Source organism: Lepidochelys kempii, chromosome 17, assembly GCF_965140285.1.
Source record: "Lepidochelys kempii isolate rLepKem1 chromosome 17, rLepKem1.hap1, whole genome shotgun sequence".
In the NCBI taxonomy this organism is placed as follows: domain Eukaryota; kingdom Metazoa; phylum Chordata; order Testudines; family Cheloniidae; genus Lepidochelys; species Lepidochelys kempii.
In genome coordinates this window covers 22539885-22566263 of record NC_136396.1, presented here as the reverse complement: position 1 = coordinate 22566263, position 26379 = coordinate 22539885, and the positions used below count along the sequence as shown (strand labels likewise).

The window sequence follows — 26379 nt, the reverse complement described above, 5'->3', positions numbered from 1 at the left end:
CAAGGACCACATCTGGGTATGGAAATTGTATGGTGGGCCATGAATGCTCACAAAATTGGGGGTTGGGGTGTGGGAGGGGGTGAGGGCTCCAGCAGTGGGTGCAGGCTCTGGGGTGGGGCTGTGTATGAGGGGTTGGGGGTGCAGGAGGGTGCTCTGGGCTGGGACCAAGGGGTTTGGAGGTTGGGAGAAGGATCAGGGCTGGGGCAGGGGCGCAGGCTCCGGGCAGCGCTTATCTCAAGCAGCTCCCAGAAGCAGCGGCATGTCCCATCCCAGCCCCCTGGCTGCCCCAATGCTTAGAAGCCAGAGAGGGGACATGCTGCTGCTTCTGGGCATGCTCCCCGGCTGGAGCACTGAAGCAAGGCAAGCTTGAGGGCCGGATTAAAAAGTCTGAAGGGCTGTAGTTTGCCCATCCCTGCACTAGCTTCATTCTCCTTCTTCTTGGAAAGGTCTACAGCAGTGGCAGAAGCTCAGGTGTGATTAGAGGAAGCCTTCCCCGCCTCCAATTAAAAAAATTGTGGGTTGGGGGGACTGAGTGGAAAGTCAGGTTTGTCAAAAAGGAAGGGGAAGATGCAGTCCTGGTCCTGTGACTGTATATATTTTGGACTGAGTTGTGTCCTCTGTTTCCTGAGCTGGGACCATTGATATGGCGCACACAACCCCTTGCAACACATCTGGAAGACTGAGGAAGTAGCAATGGTGGACTTAGGAAAAACCGCACACAAGCTTTTCTGTTCATTGGAGTAATAAGCAGGACTTCTGAATAGGGCAGGTAATAGGGAGATCTTTTAAGTCTGACAGAGGAAACTATAGGAGTGTCACACTGAGGTCAAAGATTAAAAAGTGTGTATTTGTCTCATTTTGTTTCTCCTTCCTTCCTTCCTTCCTTCCTTCCCTTCAAGTGTTTAAAAAGCTGATCAGCTAGTATTACCTGCCTAGTTACTGTTTTTTTGATGCATTTTTCTGCTCAGGTTGGAAAAGAGAAAATGCTGCCGGTAAAAATTGTGAAAGTACATCCATTGGAGAAGGTGGATGAGGAGGCTGCTGAGAAGAAATCGGACGGAACATGTGATTCCCCATCCAGTGACAAAGAGAACTCCAGTCAGGTAGCCCAGGACAACCAGAAAGAGTCAGTCCTGAAGGAGGATGACAGCAGAAGAGAGATTATGAGTGAGTAACAAGACAGCCTACTTTTAAGGGGTTGTGGTTTCGGGGCAAAGGGGAAGCACAAACCCAAATGCCCTCAGGCCTGGGTTATGAAATACTGTACATGCTCTCTGAAGAGCACTGTGTCGATCTTCTCACTCAATGTAACCAGATACATCACTAGCTGTCACAGTTTTGGTGTAGTTGTAATGGAATTAAAAAGCACTGAGTCACAGAAATCAACATGTGCTTAGATTTGCCTTTGTCCAGTATAGTCATAGGAACCTTTCTTTAGTAGTCCTGTTAATTACAGCATGTGTGCAGTTTCTTTAGGACCTTTATTGAAGCTAAGAAAAATTGGGCATGTTTGTCACTGGTGGAGCTGCTCTAGTGGTGGTGATGATAGAAGCTGTAGTATAGCCAGGGCTTGTGTCTTTGTCAGTATGTTTAACTTCACTCAGCATAAGGTTAGATCAGATACGGGTAGATACAACTGAACCATGACTATGCTGTAGCTTCCAAAATTGCTGCCGCTGGTTGACAATTGTCAGTCTAGAGGCAGCGTTATTTATTAATCCCAGGCACATGGAGGCATACTCATCGCACTTGAATGACATACACCAAGAATGTCGACTACCCAATGTCCTGTGCACACTGCAGCTGAAATAGTGTCACTGAAACAAAGGCTAAGCTTCGCTCAGTTGATGCTGTGGACAGGACCTAGATGTTGCTGTCACTTTGTTGGTATTTAGAGGGAATCATTGAGAGACTTTTCCACTCTGTTGTGGGAACGCTTCAAGACTCTTCCTGTATTTCAACCCCTTGCTGGTACCAGACACTTCTCTTCTCCACTCGGTCATGAAGATGCATCTCATACTCTCTGAGTTTCCTGCTGGAGCATAACTGATTGCACTGGTACTTGCCACATTGCTGTATTTAGGGTCACTTTCTTCATAGTGACCAGCAGACAGCAAAATGCAGCTAAAACCGAGCATTGTCAACAAAAACATTGAATCAGCAGAACTAGGGAATGGTTTGCACTTCTGAAAGGTCAGTAGTATTTAACAAGGAAGAAAATACCCTCTGAGAACAACTGGGGTGATGCATGCTTCGTGATGGGGCTGGGAGTTAGGCACTAGCTAACATCTAAGTGTGGTAGAATTGCTGAGTTAGATTTAAATTTCTGTCAACCACATTGTGAATTTAGAAGGCGTAGCTTGACACATGAGGTCCAAAAGAATGGCTGATATGAGCAGGAGGCAAATCAAAAGCAAGGAAAATTACAGCTGAGCTTTATGCTCTAGAGCTAATTTTTGTTGTGATTTCCCATCCCCGCTTTCCTTCACAGCCCGAACATAAAATCGACCGACCCTTGACTCTAAAAGTTGTGGCTCTCTACTTTGAGTCAGTATTTAGTGTTTTCTCACCTCCTCAATAGGCCTTAGGAGCCATTTCTTTCTTTCTTTCAGGCTTAGAGCTGATTGGAAAACCAAAATCAACTTTGGAAAAATCTGGAGGTTACTATTTTAAGGTTGGACATAAAACAATTTGTTTAAAAATTGTTTTTCTTCCTCTTTCTCTCCCTCCACCCCTTTTTCCCATTGAACACAACAAAATGAATGTCCAAGGCTTTTTCCATGTTTTCATTTTTGTCTTTTGCTCTTTTATAACGCTTGAAAACTTCCTCAAGTTTGGAAAAGTTAGTGTCAAAAGGAAAAAATGGAACTTAACACTACCCTCTGTAACTCTTAAGAACTTGAACTTTGTTTGCAAAAGTTTGTGGTTAAGAAAAGGCCACTTGAATGAAAAATTTCAGCCATCTCTGACCAGGCTAAATATCAAAGCTTATGTTTAAAGACACTTTACTAATTCTGGTAAGGTGCTTGTTATTTAAACATATGTAACACCTGAGGCGGATGAGCATAGTCCCCATTTTACACATGAGGAAACTAGTAGCACAGGTGAAGTGGCTTATGTACAGTGACACAGCAAATAACTGGCAGAACTGTAACTGGAACCAGATTTCCCAACTTCCAGTCCTTAGCTGGAAATGGCGCACCTGATGATCACTTTAGATAAGCTATTACCAGCAGGACAGTGGGGTGGGAGGAGGTATTGTTTCATATTCTCTGTGTATATATAAAGTCTGCTGCAGTTTCCACGGCATGCATCTGATGAAGTGAGCTGTAGCTCACGAAAGCTCATGCTCAAATAAATTGGTTAGTCTCTAAGGTGCCACAAGTCCTCCTTTTCTTTTTATGGATTCTCACTCACTGCAGATAAGGAGCTTTTGTCACTACTGCTGTTTATATTCACACTAGCTCCCTGAGATCTAGTGCAGGTATGTGCCCATAGGCAGGGGAATCACACCCCTAGCTCATAATACATACATAGCCAATCAATTTATTAAACAAATTGCTGCATTAGTAATGCTTGGAATGGGGCTAAAGCGCAGTAATTTGGTTACTGAGGAAGGAAGAAATAGCAATGCTTGTCATTGGGCAGTATTTGGCAAGAAATTGTGGAATATATTTGGTTTATTCATAGTATCATTAAACAAAATATTACAGGAGCACAGAAACCCCAAATCAGTTAACTTCTGTATGGGGCTGTTCGAGGAACACAGCCTAGCCCTCTGTGCTTCAATGTGGCTTTGTGGTTGTGTCAGAAGAGTTAAGACTCCTGAGTTTTATTGTGGTTCTGCCACTGATTCTGACTTTGGTAAAGTGACTGGTCTAATCTCTGTTTAAAATTACCCCCTTATAAAATAAGGATGATGCACACTGTAAATAGGAATCAAAGTAACAGCCGTGTTAGTCTGTATTGGCAAAAAGAAAAGGAGTACTTGTGGCGCCTTAGAGACTAACCAATTTATTTGAGCATGAGCTTTCGTGAGCTACAGCTCACTTCATCGGATGCATACCGTGGAAACTGCAGCAGACTTTATATACACACAGAGAATATGAAACAATACCTCCTCCCACCCCACTGTCCTGCTGGTAATAGCTTATCTAAAGTGATCATCAGGTTGGGCCATTTCCAGCATAAATCCAGGTTTTCTCACCCTCCACCCCCCCACACACAAATTCACTCTCCTGCTGGTAATAGCCCATCCAAAGTGACAACTCTCTACACAATGTGCATGATAATCAAGGTGGGCCATGTCCAGCACAAATCCAGGCTTTCTCACCCCCCCTCCTTTTTTTTTTCTCCCCAGGGGGACGGACACACACACAAACTCACTCTCCTGCTGGCAATAGCTCATCCAAACTGACCACTCTCCAAGTTTAAATCCAGGTTAAACCAGAACGTCGGGGGGGGGGGGGAGGGAGGAAAAAACAAGGGGAAATAGGCTACCTTGCATAATGACTTAGCCACTCCCAGTCTCTATTTAAGCCTAAATTAATAGTATCCAATTTGCAAATGAATTCCAATTCAGCAGTTTCTCGCTGGAGTCTGGATTTGAAGTTTTTTTGTTTTAAGATAGCGACCTTCATGTCTGTGATTGCGTGACCAGAGAGATTGAAGTGTTCTCCGACTGGTTTATGAATGTTATAATTCTTGACATCTGATTTGTGTCCATTTATTCTTTTACGTAGAGACTGTCCAGTTTGACCAATGTACATGGCAGAGGGGCATTGCTGGCACATGATGGCATATATCACATTGGTGGATGTGCAGGTGAACGAGCCTCTGATAGTGTGGCTGATGTTATTAGGCCCTGTGATGGTGTCCCCTGAATAGATATGTGGACACAGTTGGCAACGGGCTTTGTTGCAAGGATAAGTTCCTGGGTTAGTGGTTCTGTTGTGTGGTATGTGGTTGTTGGTGAGTATTTGCTTCAGGTTGCGGGGCTGTCTGTAGGCAAGGACTGGCTTGTCTCCCAAGATTTGTGAGAGTGTTGAGTCATCCTTTAGGATAGATTGTAGATCCTTAATAATGCGTTGGAGGGGTTTTAGTTGGGGGCTGAAGGTGACGGCTAGTGGCGTTCTGTTATTTTCTTTGTTAGGCCTGTCCTGTAGTAGGTAACTTCTGGGAACTCTTCTGGCTCTATCAACCTGTTTCTTTACTTCCGCAGGTGGGTATTGTAGTTGTAAGAAAGCTTGACAGAGATCTTGTAGGTGTTTGTCTCTGTCTGAGGGGTTGGAGCAAATGCGGTTGTATCGCAGAGCTTGGCTGTAGACGATGGATCGTGTGGTGTGGTCAGGATGAAAGCTGGAGGCATGTAGGTAGGAATAGCGGTCAGTAGGTTTCCGGTATAGGGTGGTGTTTGTGACCATTCTTTATTAGCACTGTAGTGTCCAGGAAGTGGATCTCTTGTGTGGACTGGACCAGGCTGAGGTTGATGGTGGGATGGAAGTTGTTGAAATCATGGTGGAATTCCTCAAGGGCTTCTTTTCCATGGGTCCAGATGATGAAGATGTCATCAATATAGCGCACGTAGAGTAGGGGCTTTAGGGGACGAGAGCTGAGGAAGCGTTCTAAATCAGCCATAAAAATATTGGCATACTGTGGGGCCATGCGGGTACCCATAGCAGTGCCGCTGATCTGAAGGTATACATTGTCCCCAAATGTAAAATAGTCTACACCAACATTCCACACAAAGATGGACTACAAGCCGTCAAGAACACTATCCCCGATAATGTCACGGCTAACCTGGTGGCTGAACTTTGTGACTTTGTCCTTACCCATAACTATTTTACATTTGGGGACAATGTATACCTTCAGATCAGCGGCACTGCTATGGGTACCCGCATGGCCCCACAGTATGCCAATATTTTTATGGCTGATTTAGAACAACGCTTCCTCAGCTCTTGTCCCCTAAAGCCCCTACTCTACGTGCGCTATATTGATGACATCTTCATCAATGGGGGGGTGGAGGGTGAGAAAACCTGGATTTATGCTGGAAATGGCCCACCTGATGATGACTTTAGATAAGCTATTACCAGCAGGACAGTGGGGTGGGAGGAGGTATTGTTTCATATTCTCTGTGTGTATATAAAGTCTGCTGCAGTTTCCACGGTATGCATCCGATGAAGTGAGCTGTAGCTCACGAAAGCTCATGCTCAAATAAATTGGTTAGTCTCTAAGGTGCCACAAGTACTCCTTTTCTTTTTGTAAATAGGAAATTTAACATTGTTAAGTGCTTTCAAATTATCAAAAGTGTTGAGCATATAATTCCATACAAAATAATCTCTTAATAGAAACGGTAAGAGTACACCTTTAAATTCCAAATATTAAGCAACTTTAATTCTGCTCTCTTGTGTGAATGCACAATATTCTTTTAATTACATGGCTGATGCATTGTATGAGAAATAGTAACAATGCAATTTTTTTACAATTTTAGATACCCATGTGTATGTTATAATACTTAGCAGAGTTCCAGAGTCCTTGAAAATAAATATGAAATGCTTACTGTACTTATACAACACACTATAGATGTAGTAATGAAAATGTCTGGTATATATGCCAACTTCAGTTAATGGCATATACACAAGGGGTCAGAGTAAACCTTAGCACTTTCTTGGCACTCTTCATGCTTTTTTTCGTAAAAGGAATACATAAAGTAGCTTCCGCTCTTGGGTTTGAAGCCCTGCTGCCTTGCAGAGGTTCATGTATAGTGCATGTTGATTCTATAACCTGGATATATCTAATCTGCAGTAGGCATCCCCTGTCTTACAGACACTAGGACGGGGTGGGCAAACGTTTGGGTATGGAAATTGTATGGCGGGCTATGAATGCTCATGAAATTGGGAGCTGGGGTGTGGGCTCTGGGGTGGGGCCAAAAATGAGGAGTTGAGGGTGCAGGATGGGGCTTTGGGCTGGTGCAGGGGAAGAGGGGTGAGGGCTGGGGGTGCAGGCTATGGGGTGGGGCTTGGGATGAGGTATTGGGGGTTCAGGAGGTTTCTCCAGGCTGAGACAGAGGGGTTTGGAGGGCAGGAGGGGAATCAGGGCTGGGGCAGGGGGTTGGGGCATGGGAGGGGGGCAGGATCCAGCAACACTTACCTCAAGCAGCTCCCAGAAGCAGTGGCATGTCTCCCTTCTGGCTCCTCCTGGTCAATGGGAGCTGCAGGGGCAGTGTGCTGAACCCCCTGGCCGCCCCTACATGTAGGAGCCAGAGGAGGGACATGCTGCTGCTTCCAGCAGCCGTGCGGAGCGGGGCAAGCCCCTGACCTCGCTGCCCGGCTGGAGTGCCACAGTGGGGCAAGCTGCGGATCCCGCTCCCTGGTGGGAGCTCGACAGCTGAATTAAAATGTCTGGAGGACAGGATGTGGCCCCTGAGCCATAGTTTGCCCACCCCTGCACTAGAACTTGGGAAGAAACCCCTCCTTTTATATATCATATGAGTAGTGCAGCTGGAAAGGGTTCCTAAGGTGTACAAACATTCCTGCATGCCTTTGGAGGTCCACCAGCATGGAATGGGAATAAGTGGGCTGGCCAGTTTAAATAGTCAGATTAGGAGACTTCAGGAATCTGGGAAGCCATAAATTTAAATCCACTAATGTTGGAAAAACTACTTTCATTAGCATTTAAGCTGTTTTATGATTTCTGTGTCCATGTGCACAAGTCCGTGGGGTACTCTTTGCAAGTTTAGTGAAAAAAAGTACTGTATAGTCATAATGCAGTTAAATCAAAAGCAACTTTCTCTGGAGCAAGGCTGAGTATTGCTCCTCAAAGACTATTTCAAATTGCTTAAAATGAGTGAAACTTCTTAGAAAGTGAGCCAAAAAATCTGAACAGAGGCAAAGTATTAACCTTCCACTTGAAAAGTATTTTCCTAAGACTCACTCTGAGCCACTGGAAACAGTTATATAACCTGAACTGTAGCAGTCACAAAACATTTTTGGAATATCCAAAATATTTAGTAAACAAAAGGAGACCGCTTCATTTGGATGATTTAGGATGTTAACACTGTTTGCAAAAAGAAAAGGAGTACTTGTGGCACCTTAGAGACTAACCAATTTATTAGAGCATAAGCTTTCGTGAGCTACAGCTCACTTCCTCAGATGCATATCGTGGAAACTGCAGCAGGCTTTATATATACACAGAGAATATGAAACAATACCTACTCCCACCCCACTGTCCTGCTGGTAATAGCTTATCTAAAGTGGTCATCAGGTGGGCCATTTCCAGCACAAATCCAGGTTTTCTCACCCTCCACCCCCCCCACACAAATTCACTCTCCTGCTGGTGATAGCCTATCCAAAGTGACAACTCTTTACACAATGTGCATGACAATCAAGTTGGGCTATTTCCTGCACAAATCCAGGCTTTCTCACATCCCCCCCACCCCCATACACACACAAACTCACTCTCCTGCTGGGGGTGTATGGGGGTGGGGGGGATGTGAGAGAACCTGGATTTGTGCAGGAAATAGCCCAACTTGATTGTCATGCACATTGTGTAAAGAGTTGTCACTTTGGATGGGCTATCACCAGCAGGAGAGTGAATTTGTGTGGGGGGGTGGAGGGTGAGAAAACCTGGATTTGTGCTGGAAATGGCCCACCTGATGATCACTTTAGATAAGCTATTACCAGCAGGACAGTGGGGTGGGAGGAGGTATTGTTTCATATTCTCTGTGTATATATAAAGTCTGCTGCAGTTTCCACGGTATGCATCTGAGGAAGTGAGCTGTAGCTCACGAAAGCTTATGCTCTAATAAATTGGTTAGTCTCTAAGGTGCCACAAGTACTCCTTTTCTTTTTGCGAATACAGACTAACACTGCTGTTACTCTGAACACTGTTTGGTTAATATAGGTCTTGCTGGAGAATAACTTGTACCTGTAGAAGACTTTTAAAATCAGATTGTAAATTTCTAAAAATGTGGTCACATTTTTAACTCTAACCTTTATTATATGTAGTCGATGTATGCACAGCCAAAAATGTGTCTTAGCATTCGGACACTGTTCTGCTCATTCAGTTCTTTGCTTTCTTTTTCTAAGACCCAGATCCTCCAAGCTATTTAGGCTCCTAATTTCCACTGAAATCAATGGGAGTTAGCTGCCTGAATAACTATTGAGGATCTGGGATGAAATGTTTTGCACACAACTTTCATTGTGCTCTTGAGCAGTAAAAACATAATATGGTAATGTCCCTTCTATGACTATAGTCAGTAATAGACTATTAATGTTAACAAATATTTGTAGAACAAATGCATAAGACCAACTTGTGACTTATACATCCTGAGCAGCCAAGAGTGCCTCTCTTCTTATCTGATCTTGACAAGAAGAGTGTAGCCTCTTCTTTCAGGCCTCTGCTACTGTGTTTTGGGCCTTTCACTTCAAGACCAAGCTAGTGTAGTGTGCTATGCATGGGGGCACCGCCTTTTAGACTCTGGAAACTAAAGCTAGTGCAGAATGTGGTTGCCCATTTATTAAATGGTACTTCATGCAGAGAACACATTATACCTATGCTCTGTAATCTAATCAACAATGCCTCCTTATTAATTCTGGAAGAAGTTTAGAGTGTTGGCTGTTTAACTTGTAAAGCCTTAATGCTTTAAGACCTGGCTGTTGGAGACTGATTCTCTCACCGTGCAATAGTGCTGTAGGTAGAATCAGCTGAAATATTTGAGCTTATGGTCCCCTGGTTTAAAAAGGAGAGATTTTCCCTCTTGTATAATGTTAGGGGGCTTATTCCTTCACCCACTCACTTCCCTGGTCCTTCTCGCATGAACAGAGAGCAACAATACCCGAAGTCCAAAGGTGCAAACAATTCAATGTGTATTGGGGTGAAGTTCCAGCAAGCATGATTCCAGTTTCCTTCCTTAGTGTCCCCCTTCCCAGCTCTGACACCATAGAGCCTTACACCTGTGTCCGTTCCCATTTCCCCCTTTAGCCAAACATGATTCCAATTTCCCCACCCCCATTCCCTTTTCCCATTCCCCCCACACCCACCCACTTCCTGATTGACTGCAGACTATAGAGTAAAACTTGAGTTCTGCTTAGCTATACCTTAACCAATCATTTTCCTGAAATTTAACTAACCAATCCTAACATATTGTAACATGATTATGTAACCGATTATATCCCAACACCTTAATTAGTTTACACCCAGCAAAATTAATTATACAGTAGACAGAAACAATCACAGAACCAGATAGAGATTGTACAGACAAACAATAGCAAAGTGGGAACTATAATGACAAAACAATACAGAAGTGAAGATTTCACATCCCAGCTATTGATAAGTGAGTTCTTGCCAGACAGGATGCTATCAAACTAAGTTTCCTTTTACATCTTCTAGGCACTTCCCTTTCTCTGGAGGTGACAGGCATTATCAGGACAGGAGTGTATTTTTAACAGCCCAATAGCGCCTTATTTCAATGGGACTAGTTTGGAATGTGAGGATGTGACCGGTCGCTTCCCAGCTTATGGCTGCCTCTGTTGCTTAGCCAAAGGCCTTAACCTAAGAACAGGGCCTCAGACTGTCACAGTAAGAGAAGGACCTTACACTGGCAGACAGTGATTTTGATTCTTTCTTTTATACCTCTAACTAGCCAAGTGATAAGAATACACCTAAATTCTTAAAGTACAGGCCTTTGCAGACAGACCTGAATATATATCCTAACACATAATATTTTTCTGTGAGGGTTTGATGCTTCCCAGGGTTGTGAGGCACCTTGCTACCGCTGGCGCTTAGCATGAGAGAGCCTTATCTATACCTGCCAGGGGTCAGGTCCCTGATAACGCTGGCCACAGGCAACACAAGTATTACCTTCTCTGGCTGTGCTGTCCCTCCGCAGGCAAGCACACACCAACCCACAAGCGCTTCGAGCGTCTCTCTGGAGTGCCCAGCCCCTGTTCTACTCGGTACTCACAAATTCACTACTCCCAAAGGAATAGTACACACCAGCTTACTAGTTTTAACTCAGGATCACCACTCCACTTAACAAACAGTACTAGATGATAAACTTTTTTTCACTATAAATATACATAAGAACTCAGATTCGAATAATAGAAAGTAACAATAGTGGAAACAAATGTTTCCATACACACTATAATGTATGCCATGTGTGTATACCATACACACTGTAATGAGTGATCACTTAAGGTGAGCTATTACCAGCAGGAGGGGGTGAAACCTTTTGTAGTGATGATCAAGGTGGGCCATTTCCAGCAGTTGACAAGAACGTCTGAGGAACAGTGGGGAGTGGGGAATAAACATGGGGAAATAGTTTTACTTTGTGTAATGACCCATCTACTCCCAGTCTTTATTTAAGCCTAAGTTAATTGTATCCAGTTTGCAAATTAATTCCAATTCAGCAGTCTCGTTGGAGTCTGTTTTTGAAGTTTTTTTGTTGAAGAATTGCCACTTTTAGGTCTGTAATCGAGTGACCAAAGAGATTGAAATGTTCTCCGACTGGTTTTTGAATGTTATAATTCTTGACGTCTGATTTGTGTCCATTTATTCTTTTATGTAGAGACTGTTCAGTTTGGCCAGTGTACATGGCAGAGGGGCATTGCTGGCACATGATGGCATATATCACATTGGTAGATGTGCAGGTGAACGAGCCTCTGATAGGGCCTAATCACATCAGCCACACTATGATGGTGTCCCCTGAATAGATATGTGGACACAGATAGTAATGGGCTTTGTTGCTGGGTTAGTGGTTCTGTTGTGTGGTGTGTGGTTGCTGGTGAGTATTTGCTTCAGGTTGGGGAGCTGTCTGTAAGCAAGGACTGGCCTGTCTCCCAAGATCTGTGAGAGTGATGGGGCGTCCTTCAGGATAGGTTGTAGGTCCTTGATGATGCATTGGAGAGGTTTTAGTTGGGGGCTGAAGGTGATGGCTAGTGGTGTTCTGTTATTTTCTTTGTTGGGCCTGTCCTGTAGTAGGTAACTTTTGGGTACTCTGGCTCTGTCAGTCTGTTTCTTCACTTCAGCAGGTGGGTATTGTAGTTGTAAGAATGCAAGTACAGTGGTCTCAACCAGTGGTATTTATACCCCTGGGAGTACGCAGAGTCTTCTGGGGGTACATCAACTCATCTAGATATTTACTTAGTTTTACAACAGTCTACATAAAAAGCACTAGTGAAGTCAGTACAAACTAAAATTTCATAGACAATGACTTTTTATGCTGTTCTCTATACTATACACTGAAATGCAACTACAATATTTATATTTCAATTGATAATTGAAGTATATGGTAAAAATGAGTAGGTAAGCCATTTTTTTAGTAATAATGTGCTGTGACATTTTTGTCTGATTTTTGTAAGCGAGTAGTTTTTAAGTGAGGTGAAACCTAGGGGTACACAAGACAAATCAGATTCCTACAAGGGGTAAAATAGCCTGGAAAGGTGGAGAGCAACTGTGCTAGTAGACTGTTGTTTTAAGATGCACGCAATATGCAATGGTCCAGCAAGGGGATAAGTGTCTCCTGTTTTCTGTCTGGAGAAGTTTGTCTCAAGGCACCTATGAGTGACCTGCCTTTAACTACAAGGCCTAGAGAACATAATTTTCAACATATCTGCATGACTCCTCACACATGTTCCGTACACATATCTCACAATGATTGATGACCAATGTGACACATGCTTTCATTAGAGACCTCACATGACGTTTATTTTGGTGAATCCAGGGATCTGTATACTCCTGTGCCTTCTGCCAGTTGGCATCAGGAGGTCCTTGGGTTACAAAGAAATCCTCAGTTTAGGTACTTGTTCCTCATTGATATTGTCTACCAGATCTCAGCTGCCTTCTGAGCAGACTGCAATGCCATCTTTTTTCCCCTTTACATCCAGATTGTAAGTGGAGTGAGGGATAAAGGTGATTAGATGTGGCAATGTTATGATTTTGTTGACATACTGATGTTTGGATAGTCTGTTGCTAGGGATTTATCTTTTATATTTGTATGACGTGCTTTAATTGTTCGTGTCGAAGTGTTAAGTTTGTTAAAACCATAATGTTTACAAATAGACACAATGGTGTATCGAAGTCTGTTTCTAGCCTAAGTCTAGAATTTGCCTAGGTACACAAACATGATCTCTTTTTTTTAATTCATAGCAATGAGTGTTAAAAATAAAACTTGGGGATGGTCTTCCACAGCAAGTTCTTTTTTAATAAGAGTTTTTTTTAGGAAAGACACACTTATGGCTATTTTCTGGTCAAGAAATACACATTCGAGTAGTTGTCATTGTTCCTTTGAACAACTTAATTGTAGTATGTGTGTTTCAAAAGACTGAACATCTTGTGTTGAAGAGAGCTGACCCACTCAAATTCTCCTGATTATATCTTTTCTCAGAATCTGAGTAACTTTAGAATTCTCACTCACATTTTCATAAGCCATTTAAGACCATTAAAAGGTTAGCTTGTTCTGTACCATTAGTTTGTAGCAAGTCTCCGTGGTGGAATTATTTCCAGAAATAAGTGGTCTGATCAAATTAAGCAGCTCTAGTTGGTTGTTAAAAATAAGCATGAATGTCACACCGAAAACACCACTAAGAAACGAATACTTCAGTCTTGTCCTGTTATGTTTAGTACTACAGCTCTTTTGGGATGTGATCATCTACTTTACGCAGGCCATTGTATTTGCTAGGCACTGCTGGGAGGGATAAAGTGAATGGTGCATCTAAGTACCAGTTTCACAACTAGAGCTTTTGGCAGCAACACTGACCAATTTTATCTGTTGGTGACCAGCTCAAAGGTTCTGAGCAGGTCTAGAGGACTAGATCAGTAGATGGTTATAGGCAAACCACTGTGAAGATGGGCTCAGTGGTGGTCCCTCATGCATGTTAAGTTGTCCTAGGTGCTTTACTGAGGGAACTTTAAAGACTGGGGGGGGCATTAAAGAAACATGTGACAAGTCTAAGCATGATCTTTTAATGGTCTGACTGTAGTCTTTTTAACTCTATAGCCCCTAGGTGGGTCTGTCTCAGCAGTGCATCAATAACTGTCTGTCTTCTGGTTGATCAGGTGACCGGGCACGCAGGTCCCCTCGGAAACTTCCTACTTCTCTGAAGAAGGAAGAGAAGAAGTGGGTGCCACCTAAGTTCCTGCCACACAAATATGATGTCAAGCTGCAAAACGAAGATAAGGTGAGTTGCCTATATGAATCTTCTTCTACGCAGCATGACAGAAAAGGATGAAATGAATAACCCCTATGTGCCATCAAGCAGCAGTGAAGATTCCTTTAACCACATTCGGTATTGTATAGAAAAGTTGTCTGAATGGTGTGACTTATGCCTTGGTGAGTAAGCTGGCTGTTAACTAGCTAGTACCTGATCTGTCTGCCAATTGGTTGATGAAACCTGGCCAGTGATATAAAATTTTTTATTAAAGCTAATGTAAAAAAATATAATACACAGGTTAGGGAAAGTGTGTCTGTACATGTGGGTATAGTGCTTAGGTTGTCCACAAACACAAAGTTTGTTTTAAGTCATAAGATACATATAGCACCTAATCAGCAATAACCTAAATTTAACAATACAGTTTAGATATTAGCATTCAAGTATTTGGATACATCACTGATAAAAAGTTGCACAGAGTTGTTTGTGGAAAGCAAAATATATCCAAGTAAAGATTGTCCCTCAGTAATTGAGAATTTAGGGTGGGTTGTCCATTTAGAATATACAATCCATTAGGAAAATATTTCAGTTACTTTCCCAACTGCGCTTCTCATCGGCAGTCTAGCTCAGCGTTTCCCAAACTTTTTTGGCCATGGAACATCTGGTATATATTTACGGAACACTTCTAATATTATTTTGTAGTCGTTTGGTTTTCAAATAAAAAATTGCTTTATTTATGCTCAAATATATTTTTTATAAAACAAAGCAAAAATGCAAATTTAAAATAACTTGAACTAACAATTTCTAACTGGAAAGCGGGTATAAACTAGTACAAAATTCAAGTGCAAGACCCTTTTTTTAATTACGATTCTTTCACAGAACACCTATTCACATTTAGCGGAACACCAGTGTTCCGCGGAACACAGTTTGGGAAACACTGCTCTAGCTCATCCCTCCTGGTATTGCTTGTAGAAGTGACCAAGAGTAACTGCTTATATGTAACTGCATCTGAAGAAGTGGGTTTTTGCCCATGAAAACTTATGCCCAAATAAATCTGTTAGGCTTTAAGGTGCCACCAGACTCCTCATTGTTTTTTGTGGATACAGACTAACACGGCTACCCCTCTGATGCTTATATTTAATTAACCAGTGATACTTTGAGAGTGACATCATAGCTAATTACACTTCAGGAAGCTCTCTGGTTTGCAGCACTGCTGTATTCTTTCTATCAGCTGTTCACTAGGCTGATCATAATCCTGATAGGAAGGCAGCAAGGACTTCAAACTAATGATTACAGCTTGCAGAGTAACTCTCCTGGTCTCAAAAAGGGTTTGATAAACTAGTCTCTTTAACCAAATATTAGTGATTGGGTGTTGTTGCCAAAGCAAAGTAGTAGACTTTGGCAAGGAATCTGCAACATAAGTTAACATTTCAAATATTTCAGTGACAGTTTTTAGCTAATTGAACATCCCACCAACTTCTTTCAACTCTCAGTGCTACAAGTGCTATTTGTTCTAATCTGAGGTTGCAATAGTCAGGGGTCACACAAAGAAAGGGATGGATGCCTCTTGGCTAAGAGGTGATGTAGTGTACCATACCTGTGCTCTTGTGCTGTGTGGTGTTTGAGAGAATACATAAAAATTGAATGTTACCAATCTGTCTTTGTGTGATGTTTCAAAGATCATCAGCAATGTGCCAGCAGATAGCTTAATCCGTACAGAGCGACCACCCAACAAAGAAATCCTGAGGTATTTCATCCGCCATAATGCACTACGGGCTGGTACAGGCGAGAATTCTCCATGGGTGGTAGAAGATGAATTAGTGAAGAAGTATTCTCTTCCCAGTAAATTTAGTGACTTTCTGCTAGACCCACATAAGGTAAGAACTCTCATTTAAAAATCTGCTTGCAAGGTAGGGCTGGGGGTGTGGAAGAGACACTAGCCAAGATTTTCAAGTGAATAATTTTTTGTGGGGGCTCCAAACTTGAGACATCTTGTTGGGGCTTAGTTTTCAGACTGAAAGCCCTGCAGTTTCTGAAAATCAGCTTCTTTAAGGCAACTTTAGATGAGCACCTAAAAATAGTCCTCTTTGAAAAGACTGGCTGGAATGGGTTTAGTTGGGCTATGGGAGGCCTCAAACCCTCTTAAGGAGTGGAACTAGGAGTGGAGACACTTCATTTGAAGTTAATTCTATTGTAAATTGTGTTTCTCCTTGCCAATCAGTGGCAATTATATAAAGAGCCCCCACTCTTGGACAAGAAGAAGAATAAGTTTAGATAGATACAATATTGTCAGCAACAGATCAATGAAATAAATGTTGCCTTTTTCTAGGTGGTCACTCTTGACCTTCCCCCCCCCCCCCCCCAATCCCCTAACCATCCAGAAAACATACGTGTTTGTGAAACACTAAAGTGTAGAAAATTTTGGTAAAGGAGATCTACAAATACTATTGTAAGGCAATGTGTTTATTCAATGAACTTATTTCATTTAGAGGTTTTTGTCCCTGACACAGGGCACTGAAAATCTCATGGCACAATTAGGGTGATTGCATTTTCTTTGCCTTAGACAAGCAATGTAAATCCCAACTGTTGAAGCTAACTTGAGATGTCAGGAGTTTACTATATAGGAGAAAACTATAACCTTTATCCAGTAGTGTGAATTACTGAATCTATCTGTTTATAGTAGTTTAGAGGTTGTAGTTGAGATATTAAATATTTTGGTTTTGTAACTGTTTCCGTGGTCCCTGCAGAATTAATACTTAACTTTCTTATAGTGTGCTGGATTCACAGATCTTAAAATACTTTACAAAGGAAGGTAAAGGTGGGAAATTGAGGTGTAGAGGTGAAGTGATTTGCCCAAGTGCATTAGCACGTCAGTGGCAGAGCTGAAAATAGGACTTGACTCTCCCAGTCATGTACCCTACTTTTGGACCATACTGCCTCTAGAATAGATAATCTATTCTATTATGTTATCCTAGATGCAGGTTTGCCATCCCCTAACTGAGGGAGCTACTTTTGGCAACCCCTTGGCGATTATCACATTTCATACTGAAAAAAGAACAGGAGTACTTGTGGCACCTTAGAGACTAACAAATTTATTAGAGCATAAGCTTTTGTGGGCTACAGCCCACTTCATCGGATGCATAGAATGGAACATATAGTAAGAAGATAGATATATACACACACACACACATTATATATAAGTTAAAGTTGCCATACAAACTGTGAAAGGCTAATTAGTTGAGCTATTCTCAGCAGGCGAAAAAAACTTTCGTAGTGATAATCAAGATGGCCCATTTAGACAGTTGACAAGAAGGTGTGAGGATACTTAACTTAGGGAAATAGATGGAATATGTGTAATGACCCAGCCACTCCCATACTGAATATTCCACTTAGCAGTGATAAAAGGGGCTTTCAGTATTGTGGTTAAACGAGACTCATCCCTCACCCCCAAAAAGGCTAAGTATTGCGCCGTTGCCTCAATATACACCATATTGAAACCCCGCTGGAGCATGGAATTTGCCCTTGAGAGGTGTGCATGTTGGGAAAGTCCTGTTTTTTTTCCTTTATGGAATAATTCTAGCATGGTTCAGACTTAGTAAAACTGCACCCTAGAACAAAAAAGGATTTCCTTACATCTTTCTACTTGCCCTAGTAGGATGGCTCCATGCTCTAGCAGGAATATTTAGGCTCACATAGAAGTCTGGTGTAGGTTCATTTAAAGGAAAGATTAATATAAAATCATTAATTTGCAGACTGCCTCTTAATTTGGTATAGTATTTGGGACATTCAGTTACTAAAAATACACAATTAAAAAGTATTTGACCACCCTTAAATGCTTTGAGTATTCAAAGCACCAAAGGAGGTATGCTATCAATGTAAATAATTTTATTCTATTTGCACTTGCAGTGACTTATCTACACTGCTGCAAGTCTTTGGTAAATAGTACATTTGCTGTCCCTAGAACAAGAGAACTGTTTATGAAACTCTTAGCCCTGGTCAGTTTGAGATGGTATTTGAGCCTGAGACACAAGTGTTGTGCCTATCCCCTGTCAATGGAGGGCCTACAGTACACTCTGTTTAACAAGTGTAGCAAAAAACTTGCAAATCTGTTGCAACCAGTTTTACTTTGGGGTGGGGGGGGGGAGAAGAGCTGCTGTTACTTTCATCCCATTCACTGCCACTTCTAGTTAGTTCCTATGAGGAAACAGTAAAACTGCATCTGTGGGAGAAGCTGAAAATTGTTTTATATTTCACTGTAAATATTTAGGGAGTCCTGTCCATCTGTTGAAATGTTAGAGAATTTTTGTCATAACAGCCAATGTCTGGTTTTTTAGAACTTTTACTGGCAAATTCTAAGGGTATGTCTTCACTACCTCCATAGTGTAGACAAGGGCTAAGAAGGGAAGTGGGGTAGCATACTGTCTGGAGAACTGGCAAGTGAAGACAGGACATAGGAACTAAAGTTAAATAATACCGAGAGCTTGACAGAAAAAAGAAATTGTCAACATTTGACTGTTCTTACTTCCCAGAAATTTCCCCAATATAGATTTGTTTTTTTCTTGTAAAGAAATGCCTAAACCATATGATGATTTGACAGACAACTTGTTGCTAAACGTAGCTACTTAAAAAAAAATCAGTTATCTATAGTTACGCAAGTACAAAAGATCCTGCAGGGACAATGATCTCCTCTGGCTTGACAGTTATATCGAAGTATGGAATAGAAACTTTTTTGATCTCTGGTCCTGGACCAATGCTTGGGGAAAGTTTTTGCTAATCCTAAGCGCATCTGCACTGATACTGCCAAAGTAGAGTTAACCCTGATAGGTTATGAAAGACTTAACTTTCTACTGTGGGTTGTTATAGTTGTTTGTAATCTCGTAAAACATCTTAATCATCACAGAGAATGTAAAGTCAAAATTTTCACCCATGCTGTTTCCCTCTCTGAAGTCTGCAGCTTAAACATACCTTCAGTAAAACACTTGCAGCTGGCCCACATCAGCTGACTCAAGCAGGATCTGTAGGGCTATAAAATTTCAGTGTAGGTGTTTGGACTCTGGCTGGAGCCTTGGTTCTGGGACCCTCCCCTCTGGCAGGGTCCTGAAGCCTGGGCTATAGCTAGAGCCCAAACATATACACTGCAATTTTATTGTCTTGCAGCCCAAGCCCTGCAAGCCTGAATCAGCTGACATAGGCTGGCCATGGGTGCTCTTTTCAGTGTAGATGTCCACATGGCTCTCAGGGTATACCTGAAGGATTTCCTATGTTCAAGAGGCAGAATGTAACCGACTTAAGGGAGAGTAAAAGCAAATGACTCTTCACCCCGTAGCTTGTCTTAAGTGGAAACAAGAGCTGCTTATGTCAGCTGAATGGCACTAAAGTGCCTTCATTGCCCTATGCGGGAGAAAGAATAACTCTGTAAGTGCCTGGGAATTAATGTAGTAGTTAAGATTATTTGAGGACTTTCATAACCACAACTCTGAGAATCTTTAGGGAGGAAGTTTTCCATGCTTGGCCTTAGCTCAGTGGTAAATTCAAACCATTTTAAAATCTGAAATTGTTGGAGGACAAAGCAATCTAGGATTAGTTCCTCAGTTCTGCCAAAATAACGTTGAGTGGTCAGCATGTTCAACTGGTGCACATGCAGTTGTAATATCTAACATAAATGGTTATGATGGTTATCACTAATATGCTGAAAATAACTTTCTCCACAGGTGGTCTCCTGCAGTGTTTATATGCTGTCTTCAGTGGAGCTTTCTGCAATAGGGACACCAAGGGCATTAAAAGAAAACTAAATTTTCATTAAATGGTTAATCTTAATGTAGTAGTAATCATTCAGAAGTAATGAAATAAAAATGCTAACAGTGCTATGAGAAATGTAACTTGATTACAGTGGGCATGTTTACTATATCTATTCTGAAATATCTACCTTATTATAGCAATTTTTAGAATGTTGCACATCCTGTATCTTTTGTTATGCTTGACATGACAGAATTTTTCACTAAAACCTTAACTTTTTCACTCTGACTTCTGATGGTTATAATCTTCATGTTATAAATATTATTGCAAGTATCGTGTGTTATTTTTGAGTTCTTGAAATTAACCCATCCAGTGCTCATAATGCACATATGTGACCTGAATCTCAGAAATGCTGAGCACCCAAATACCATTGAAATCAATAGGAGCTGGAGGTGATCACAGCACCTTAAAAATTAGGCTGCTAAACTACCACTGTGTAGTCCTTTATTGGACCAACTTCTGTTGGTGAAAGAGACAAAGGAACTTTCACCAACAGAAGTTGGTCCAAGAAAAAGGCTTTTTGTCACCCACCTAGTCTCTCTAATATCCTGGGATCAACACAGCTACAGCAATGCTACAAACAATTGTGTAGTCCTGTTCATTAGGTAACAACAGTCCTGAACAATAGAACTGCATTGACAAATGGATCACTCCAAGGGCTAAAAACCCTCCAAATCCACCCCGTATCCTCAGGAAAGCCCTTAGAGCAGGCCTCCGACACTAATCTGAGACTTCTTTTTACCATACAAACTTTCAAGCAAACAAATTCATAAATCTGTAAAAACTAGAAAGCTTTTTCATGTAATGCAGTTGGAAGTGACTTTAAAACATCATTGAGGCAAACCAACTTAAACAAATTTTAAAGCTGAATGTTAAATCCTCCCAAGATGGGCTATTAACTGTATAACCTGAGGAATTCTTTATAGCAAATTGAAAGCCATTGTAGTGGTCTGTGTCCCAACCCCGCCCCCCCCCCCCCTCCTTACCTGTTAAACTGAACAGGGAACTGAACTAAACTTGCATGTTAAAAATAATTATTAGAGAAAGATTCTTCAGACATTGCCCCTGCTTAGATTGGTTTTATTTTAATATCTCTTCTTAAATTCTAGTACATGACTCTCAACCCCTCAACCAAAAGGAAGAGCTCTGGATCACCTGACAGAAAGCCGTCCAAGAAGTCCAAAACTGATGGATCTTCACTGGGCCAGCCACTGAGCCCTACGCTGTGGTGTCATGTGCATTTGAAGAAATCTATTATTGGCTCCCCACTAAAAGTGAAGAACTCTAAGAACCCAAAATCCTCCAAAGAGGAGTTGGAGGAGGTGATGAAAATGGTGTCTCCAGGCAAACTTGGTGCTGACTTCCACATTCCTAAGAGGAGCCGACTAGGGAAGGGCAGCGACAAATCCTTAGACAAGAAACAGAAAGGCAAAAGGGTTCTGAATGGGCAGAAGTCCCCTGGGAAATCAAAATCACCTAGGAAAGGTCTGAAGAATCCCAAGATGAAACTGAAACAAATGACACTACTGGACATGGCAAAAGGCACCCCTAAGGTGTCTAGAACTCCTAAGAACTCAGCAGGGACTCCCAGGTCCTCCAGCAAACCCCAGAAACATCTTCCTCCTGCTGCACTCCACCTCATAGCCTATTACAAGGAAAACAAAGACCGGGAGGATAAAAAAAGTGCCCTTTCCTGCATTATCTCCAAAACAGCCCGGCTACTCTCAAATGAGGACCGTGCCCGCCTTCCTGAAGAGTTGCGAGGGATAGTACAGAAACGCTATGAACTCTTAGAGCACAAAAAGAAATGGGCCTCCATGACAGAGGAACAACGCAAGGAGTATCTGAAGAAGAAACGGGAGAAGCTGAAGGAGAAATTAAAGGAGAGAGCAAAAGAGCGGAAGGAAAAGGAGATGCAGGAAAAACTGGAAAAGCAGAAGAGGTATGAGGACCAAGATCTTAAAGGAAAGAATTTGCCTGCTTTTAAACTAGTGGATACTCCAGAAGGACTTCCCAATACTCTCTTTGGGGATGTGGCCATGGTGGTGGAGTTCCTGAGCTGTTATTCAGGCTTACTGATGCCAGATGCTCAGTATCCCATTACAGCAGTCTCCTTGATGGAGGCTCTGTGTGCAGAGAAAGGGGGCTTTCTCTACTTGAACCGGGTGCTGGTCATTCTTCTGCAGACCCTGCTGCAGGATGAAATTGCCGAAGACTATGCTGAGTTGGGAATGAAACTCTCGGAAATCCCCCTTACCTTGCATTCTGTTTCTGAGCTGGTCCGCCTGTGTCTCCGCAAGTCAGATGTACAGGAGGAAAGTGAGGTTTCTGATGATGTAGATGAGAGCAAGGATTCAGCTACCTTTGAGGATAATGAGGTACAAGATGAGTTTTTGGAGAAGCTGGAGACATCAGAGTTCTTTGAGCTGACATCTGAGGAGAAGCTACAGATAGTTGCAGCGCTCTGCCACCGAATCCTAATGACTTACTCCGTGCAGGACCACGTAGAAGCAAAGCAGCAGATGTCAGCTGAGCTGTGGAAGGAGCGGCTTGCTGTGCTGAAGGAAGAAAATGACAAGAAAAGAGCAGAAAAGCAGAAAAGGAAAGAAATGGAGGCTAAAAACAAAGAGAATGGGAAAGATGAGAATGGGGTGGGAAGGAATGACAAGAAAAAAATGGAGATGGTAAAAACAGAGCAACAGATGGAAATAGAGGCTGAAGATATGATCAGTGCTGTGAAAAGCAGGAGACTTCTTGCCATTCAAGCCAAGAAAGAGAAGGAGCAACAGGAGAGGCAAATGAGAGGTACAATACTGGAGTGTGTGTGAGAGCGGGGGAATGGGATACAAAAGTAATGTAGACAATTCAGTTCTCCATTTTCAATAGTGTTACCTGGCCATGAGGGATTTTATGGCTGGTGTTTAAGGTCTCTAGTTCTGTTGATGGGAGGCATTGTGCAGCCTGCAGGATTTTCAAAACCACAGCTATGTGGTCTTTTAATATTACTCCAGTGGCTCAAAATTTGATGTGCTATGTGTCAGATCCTCTTTCAGTTTTGCCTCTTCAGAAATCCCCCACAAGTACCTTCCAGCAAGTCTGTTTTTGGTGGAGGAAAGTTCTCTTGTGCTTACCGAAATCTGGCTCCTTCCAAGAGATGCAGAAGACCTCTGTCCATGAGCCAATTCCCAGGAATCTGGTCCACTAGCTCCCTGCTGTTGCTAAGTGTACTACTTTACATATTGCCACATTATCACCAGCAGCCCCTGCCTCACATGAGAAACCTGTAAACTTCCATTTTAAAATTGAAGAACTCATTAAAAAATGCTCACTGGGGTGGGATTTGTGTAGATCGGTAATACCAGCACTTTTCATATCTGCCATGTGATATCTTATGTTAACCATGCCATTATTATTTCAGACTTTCATAGAACCATACACTGCAGTTTTAAAGAAGTGTAGATACAGTGCTGTCAAAAGCTGCCAGGTTAACAGCCCTCTGAAAACACCAGCACACTTTTCTTGTTCATTGAGGATTTTTTCCTGAAAATAAAGGATAAAATCATGAGAAACATGCCTCCCTTTCTCCCCAACACTCAATTGTACCTACTTTACTGGAGACTGCTATATGTATACATCTACTGTCTCATCAGCATCCCCCACACACCTGGAATCTGAGAGAGACCATGACTTTGTCTCCAGTTAATGGTTACACAAAGCCTCTATGGTAACCCCTTAGTTCCCTGAATCAAATCACTTACCTTTCCATAGTTTTCCATATTTTATACTAGATCTCCTCTGCTCCTCCGCCATTCCCCCCTCCCCCCCCGAGAACAGTAATACTTCCCCTATAGGCTTCATTGTAGAAGGTGAAAAAGAGGAATGGAGTTTGAGGAATTCACAAGGCCAGGCAGAGAGGCCTGGAAGGGTGACCTTCCTTGGGGCCACTTAGCCCAGGCCACCCCTGTGCCTGGATCATAGAAGGAAATGAGAGAGCAGCGGTTAGTTTTTCTTCTAATGTTTATTTCCTTTTGTTTTATGGCTGAAGTAACAGCAGCTGAACACAGGTGAAAAGAATAAAATTAAGCTCCTGTTCCCTCAAGCACTAATTTCCAAAGGTGTCAGTGATTGTAGTAAAAAGAAAAGGAGTACTTGTGGTACCTTAGAGACTAACCAATTTATTTGAGCATGAGCTTTCGTGAGCTACAGCTCACTTCATCGGATGCATTCAGTGGGGAGATTTATATACACAGAGAACATGAAACAATGGGTATTACCATACACACTGTAATGAGTGATCACTTAAGGTGAGCTATTACCAGCAGGAGGGGGTGAAACCTTTTGTAGTGATGATCAAGGTGGGCCATTTCCAGCAGTTGACAAGAACGTCTGAGGAACAGTGGGGAGTGGGGAATAAACATGGGGAAATAGTTTTACTTTGTGTAATGACCCATCCACTCCCAGTCTTTATTTAAGCCTAAGTTAATTGTATCCAGTTTGCAAATTAATTCCAATTCAGCAGTCTCTCGTTGGAGTCTGTTTTTGAAGTCTTTTTGTTGAAGAATTGCCACTTTTAGGTCTGTAATCAAGTGACCAAAGAGAATGAAGTGTTCTCAGACTGGTTTTTGAATGTTATAATTCTTGACGTCTGATTTGTGTCCATTTATTTTTTTTTACGTAGAGACTGTCCGGTTTGACCAATGTACATGGCAGAGGGGCATTGCTGGCACATATCACATTGGTAGATGTGCAGGTGAACGAGCCTCTGATAATGTGGCTGATGTGATTAGGCCCTATGAAGGTGTCCCCTGAATAGATGTGTGGACATAGTTGGCAACAGGCTTTGTTGCAAGGATAGGTTCCTGGGTTAGTGGTTCTGTTGTGTGGTGTGTGGTTGCTGGTGAGTATTTGCTTCAGGTTGGGGGGCTGTCTGTAAGCAGGGACTGGCCTGTCTCCCAAGATCTGTGAGAGTGATAGGTCGTAGATCCTTGATGATGCGTTGGAGAGGTTTTAGTTGGGGGCTGAAGGTGATGGCTAGTGGCATTCTGTTATTTTCTTTGTTGGGCCTGTCCTGCAGTAGGTGACTTCTGGGTTCTCTTCTGGCTCTGTCAATCTGTTTCTTCACTTCAGCAGGAGGGTATTATAGTTGTAAGAACGCTTGATAGAGATCTTGTAGGCGTTTGTCTCTGTCTGAGGGGTTGGAGCAAATGCGGTTGTATCGTAGAGCTTGGCTGTAGACAATGGATCGTGTGGTGTGGTCTGGATGAAAGCTGGAGGCATGTAGGTAAGTATAGTGGTCAGTAGGTTTTCAGTATATGGTGGTGTTTATGTGACCATCGCTTATGACCACCGTAGTGTCCAGGAAGTGGATTTCTTGTGTGGACTGGTCCAGGCTGAGGTTGATGGTGGGCTGGAAATTGTTGAAATCATGGTGGAATTCCTCAAGGGCTTCTTTTCCATGGGTCTAGATGATGATATCATCAATGTAGCGCAAGTAGAGTAAGGACATTAAGGGATGAGAGCTGAGGAAGCATTGTTCTAAGTCAGCCATAAAAATGTTGGCATACTGTGGGGTCATGCAAGTACCCATAGCAGTGCCGCTGATTTGAAGGTCTACATTGTCCCCAAATGTGAAATAGTTACGGGTGAGGACAAAGTCACAAAGTTCAGCCACCAGGTTTGCCGTGACGTTATCGGGGATAGTATTCCTGACGGCTTGTAGTCCATCTTTGTGTGGAATGTTGGTGTAGAGGGCTTCTACATCCATAGTGGCCAGGATGGTGTTTTCAGGAAGATCACCGATGGATTATAGTTTCCTCAGGAAGTCAGTGGTGTCTCGAAGATAGCTGGGAGTGCTCGTAGCGTAGGGCCTGAGGAGGGAGTCTACATAACCAGACAATCCTGCTGTCAGGGTGCCAATGCCTGAGATGATGGGGCGCCCAGGATTTCCAGGTTTATGGATCTTGGGTAGTAGATAGAATACCCCAGGTCGGGGTTCCAGGGGTGTGTCTGTGTGGATTTGTTCTTGTGCTTTTTCAGGGAGTTTCTTGAGCAAATGCTGGAGTTTCTTTTGGTAACCCTCAGAGGATAATGGCTTGTAGAAAGTGGCGTTGGAGAGCTGCTGAGCAGCCTCTTGTTAATCTTCTGACCTATTCATGATGATGACAGCACCTCCTTTGTCAGCCTTTTTGATTATGATGATTAGACACTGTTTCTGCTCCAGGGAGCTGTGCTAGGGTGGCCGGCGGACCTGACAGGGTTTGGTCAGATCAAAATCTGATTTCTGCAGGCGGGGGAGATGCCAGGTCCTCACCTGTGCCAGCCACTACTTAGCTGCGGTCGCCTCCTATCTGTGACAGGTGGCTGCAGCTCCCAGCCCTGGTTCCATTGGCAAGTCTGATCGGGGAGAGGGGAAAGCAGTGAGCAGTGGGGTGTGGGA

At 42.6% G+C, this 26379-nt stretch overlaps 1 protein-coding gene across 3 annotated transcripts in view; it reads left to right on the top strand.

Annotated features, from left to right (window-relative positions):
• Positions 1–26379, top strand: part of BAZ1B (bromodomain adjacent to zinc finger domain 1B) — a 90275-nt gene that overhangs the window by 13921 nt on the left and 49975 nt on the right. For 2 of the 3 annotated variants that reach the window (XM_073315626.2, XM_078849273.1), the window contains exons 4-7: positions 969–1167; positions 14056–14177; positions 15827–16024; positions 21053–22748. In XM_073315626.2, the coding sequence (XP_073171727.1) occupies positions 969–1167; positions 14056–14177; positions 15827–16024; positions 21053–22748 (2215 nt within the window). The remainder of the gene's footprint in view (positions 1–968; positions 1168–14055; positions 14178–15826; positions 16025–21052; positions 22749–26379) is intronic. The other variant, XM_073315627.1, reaches the window with a different exon arrangement.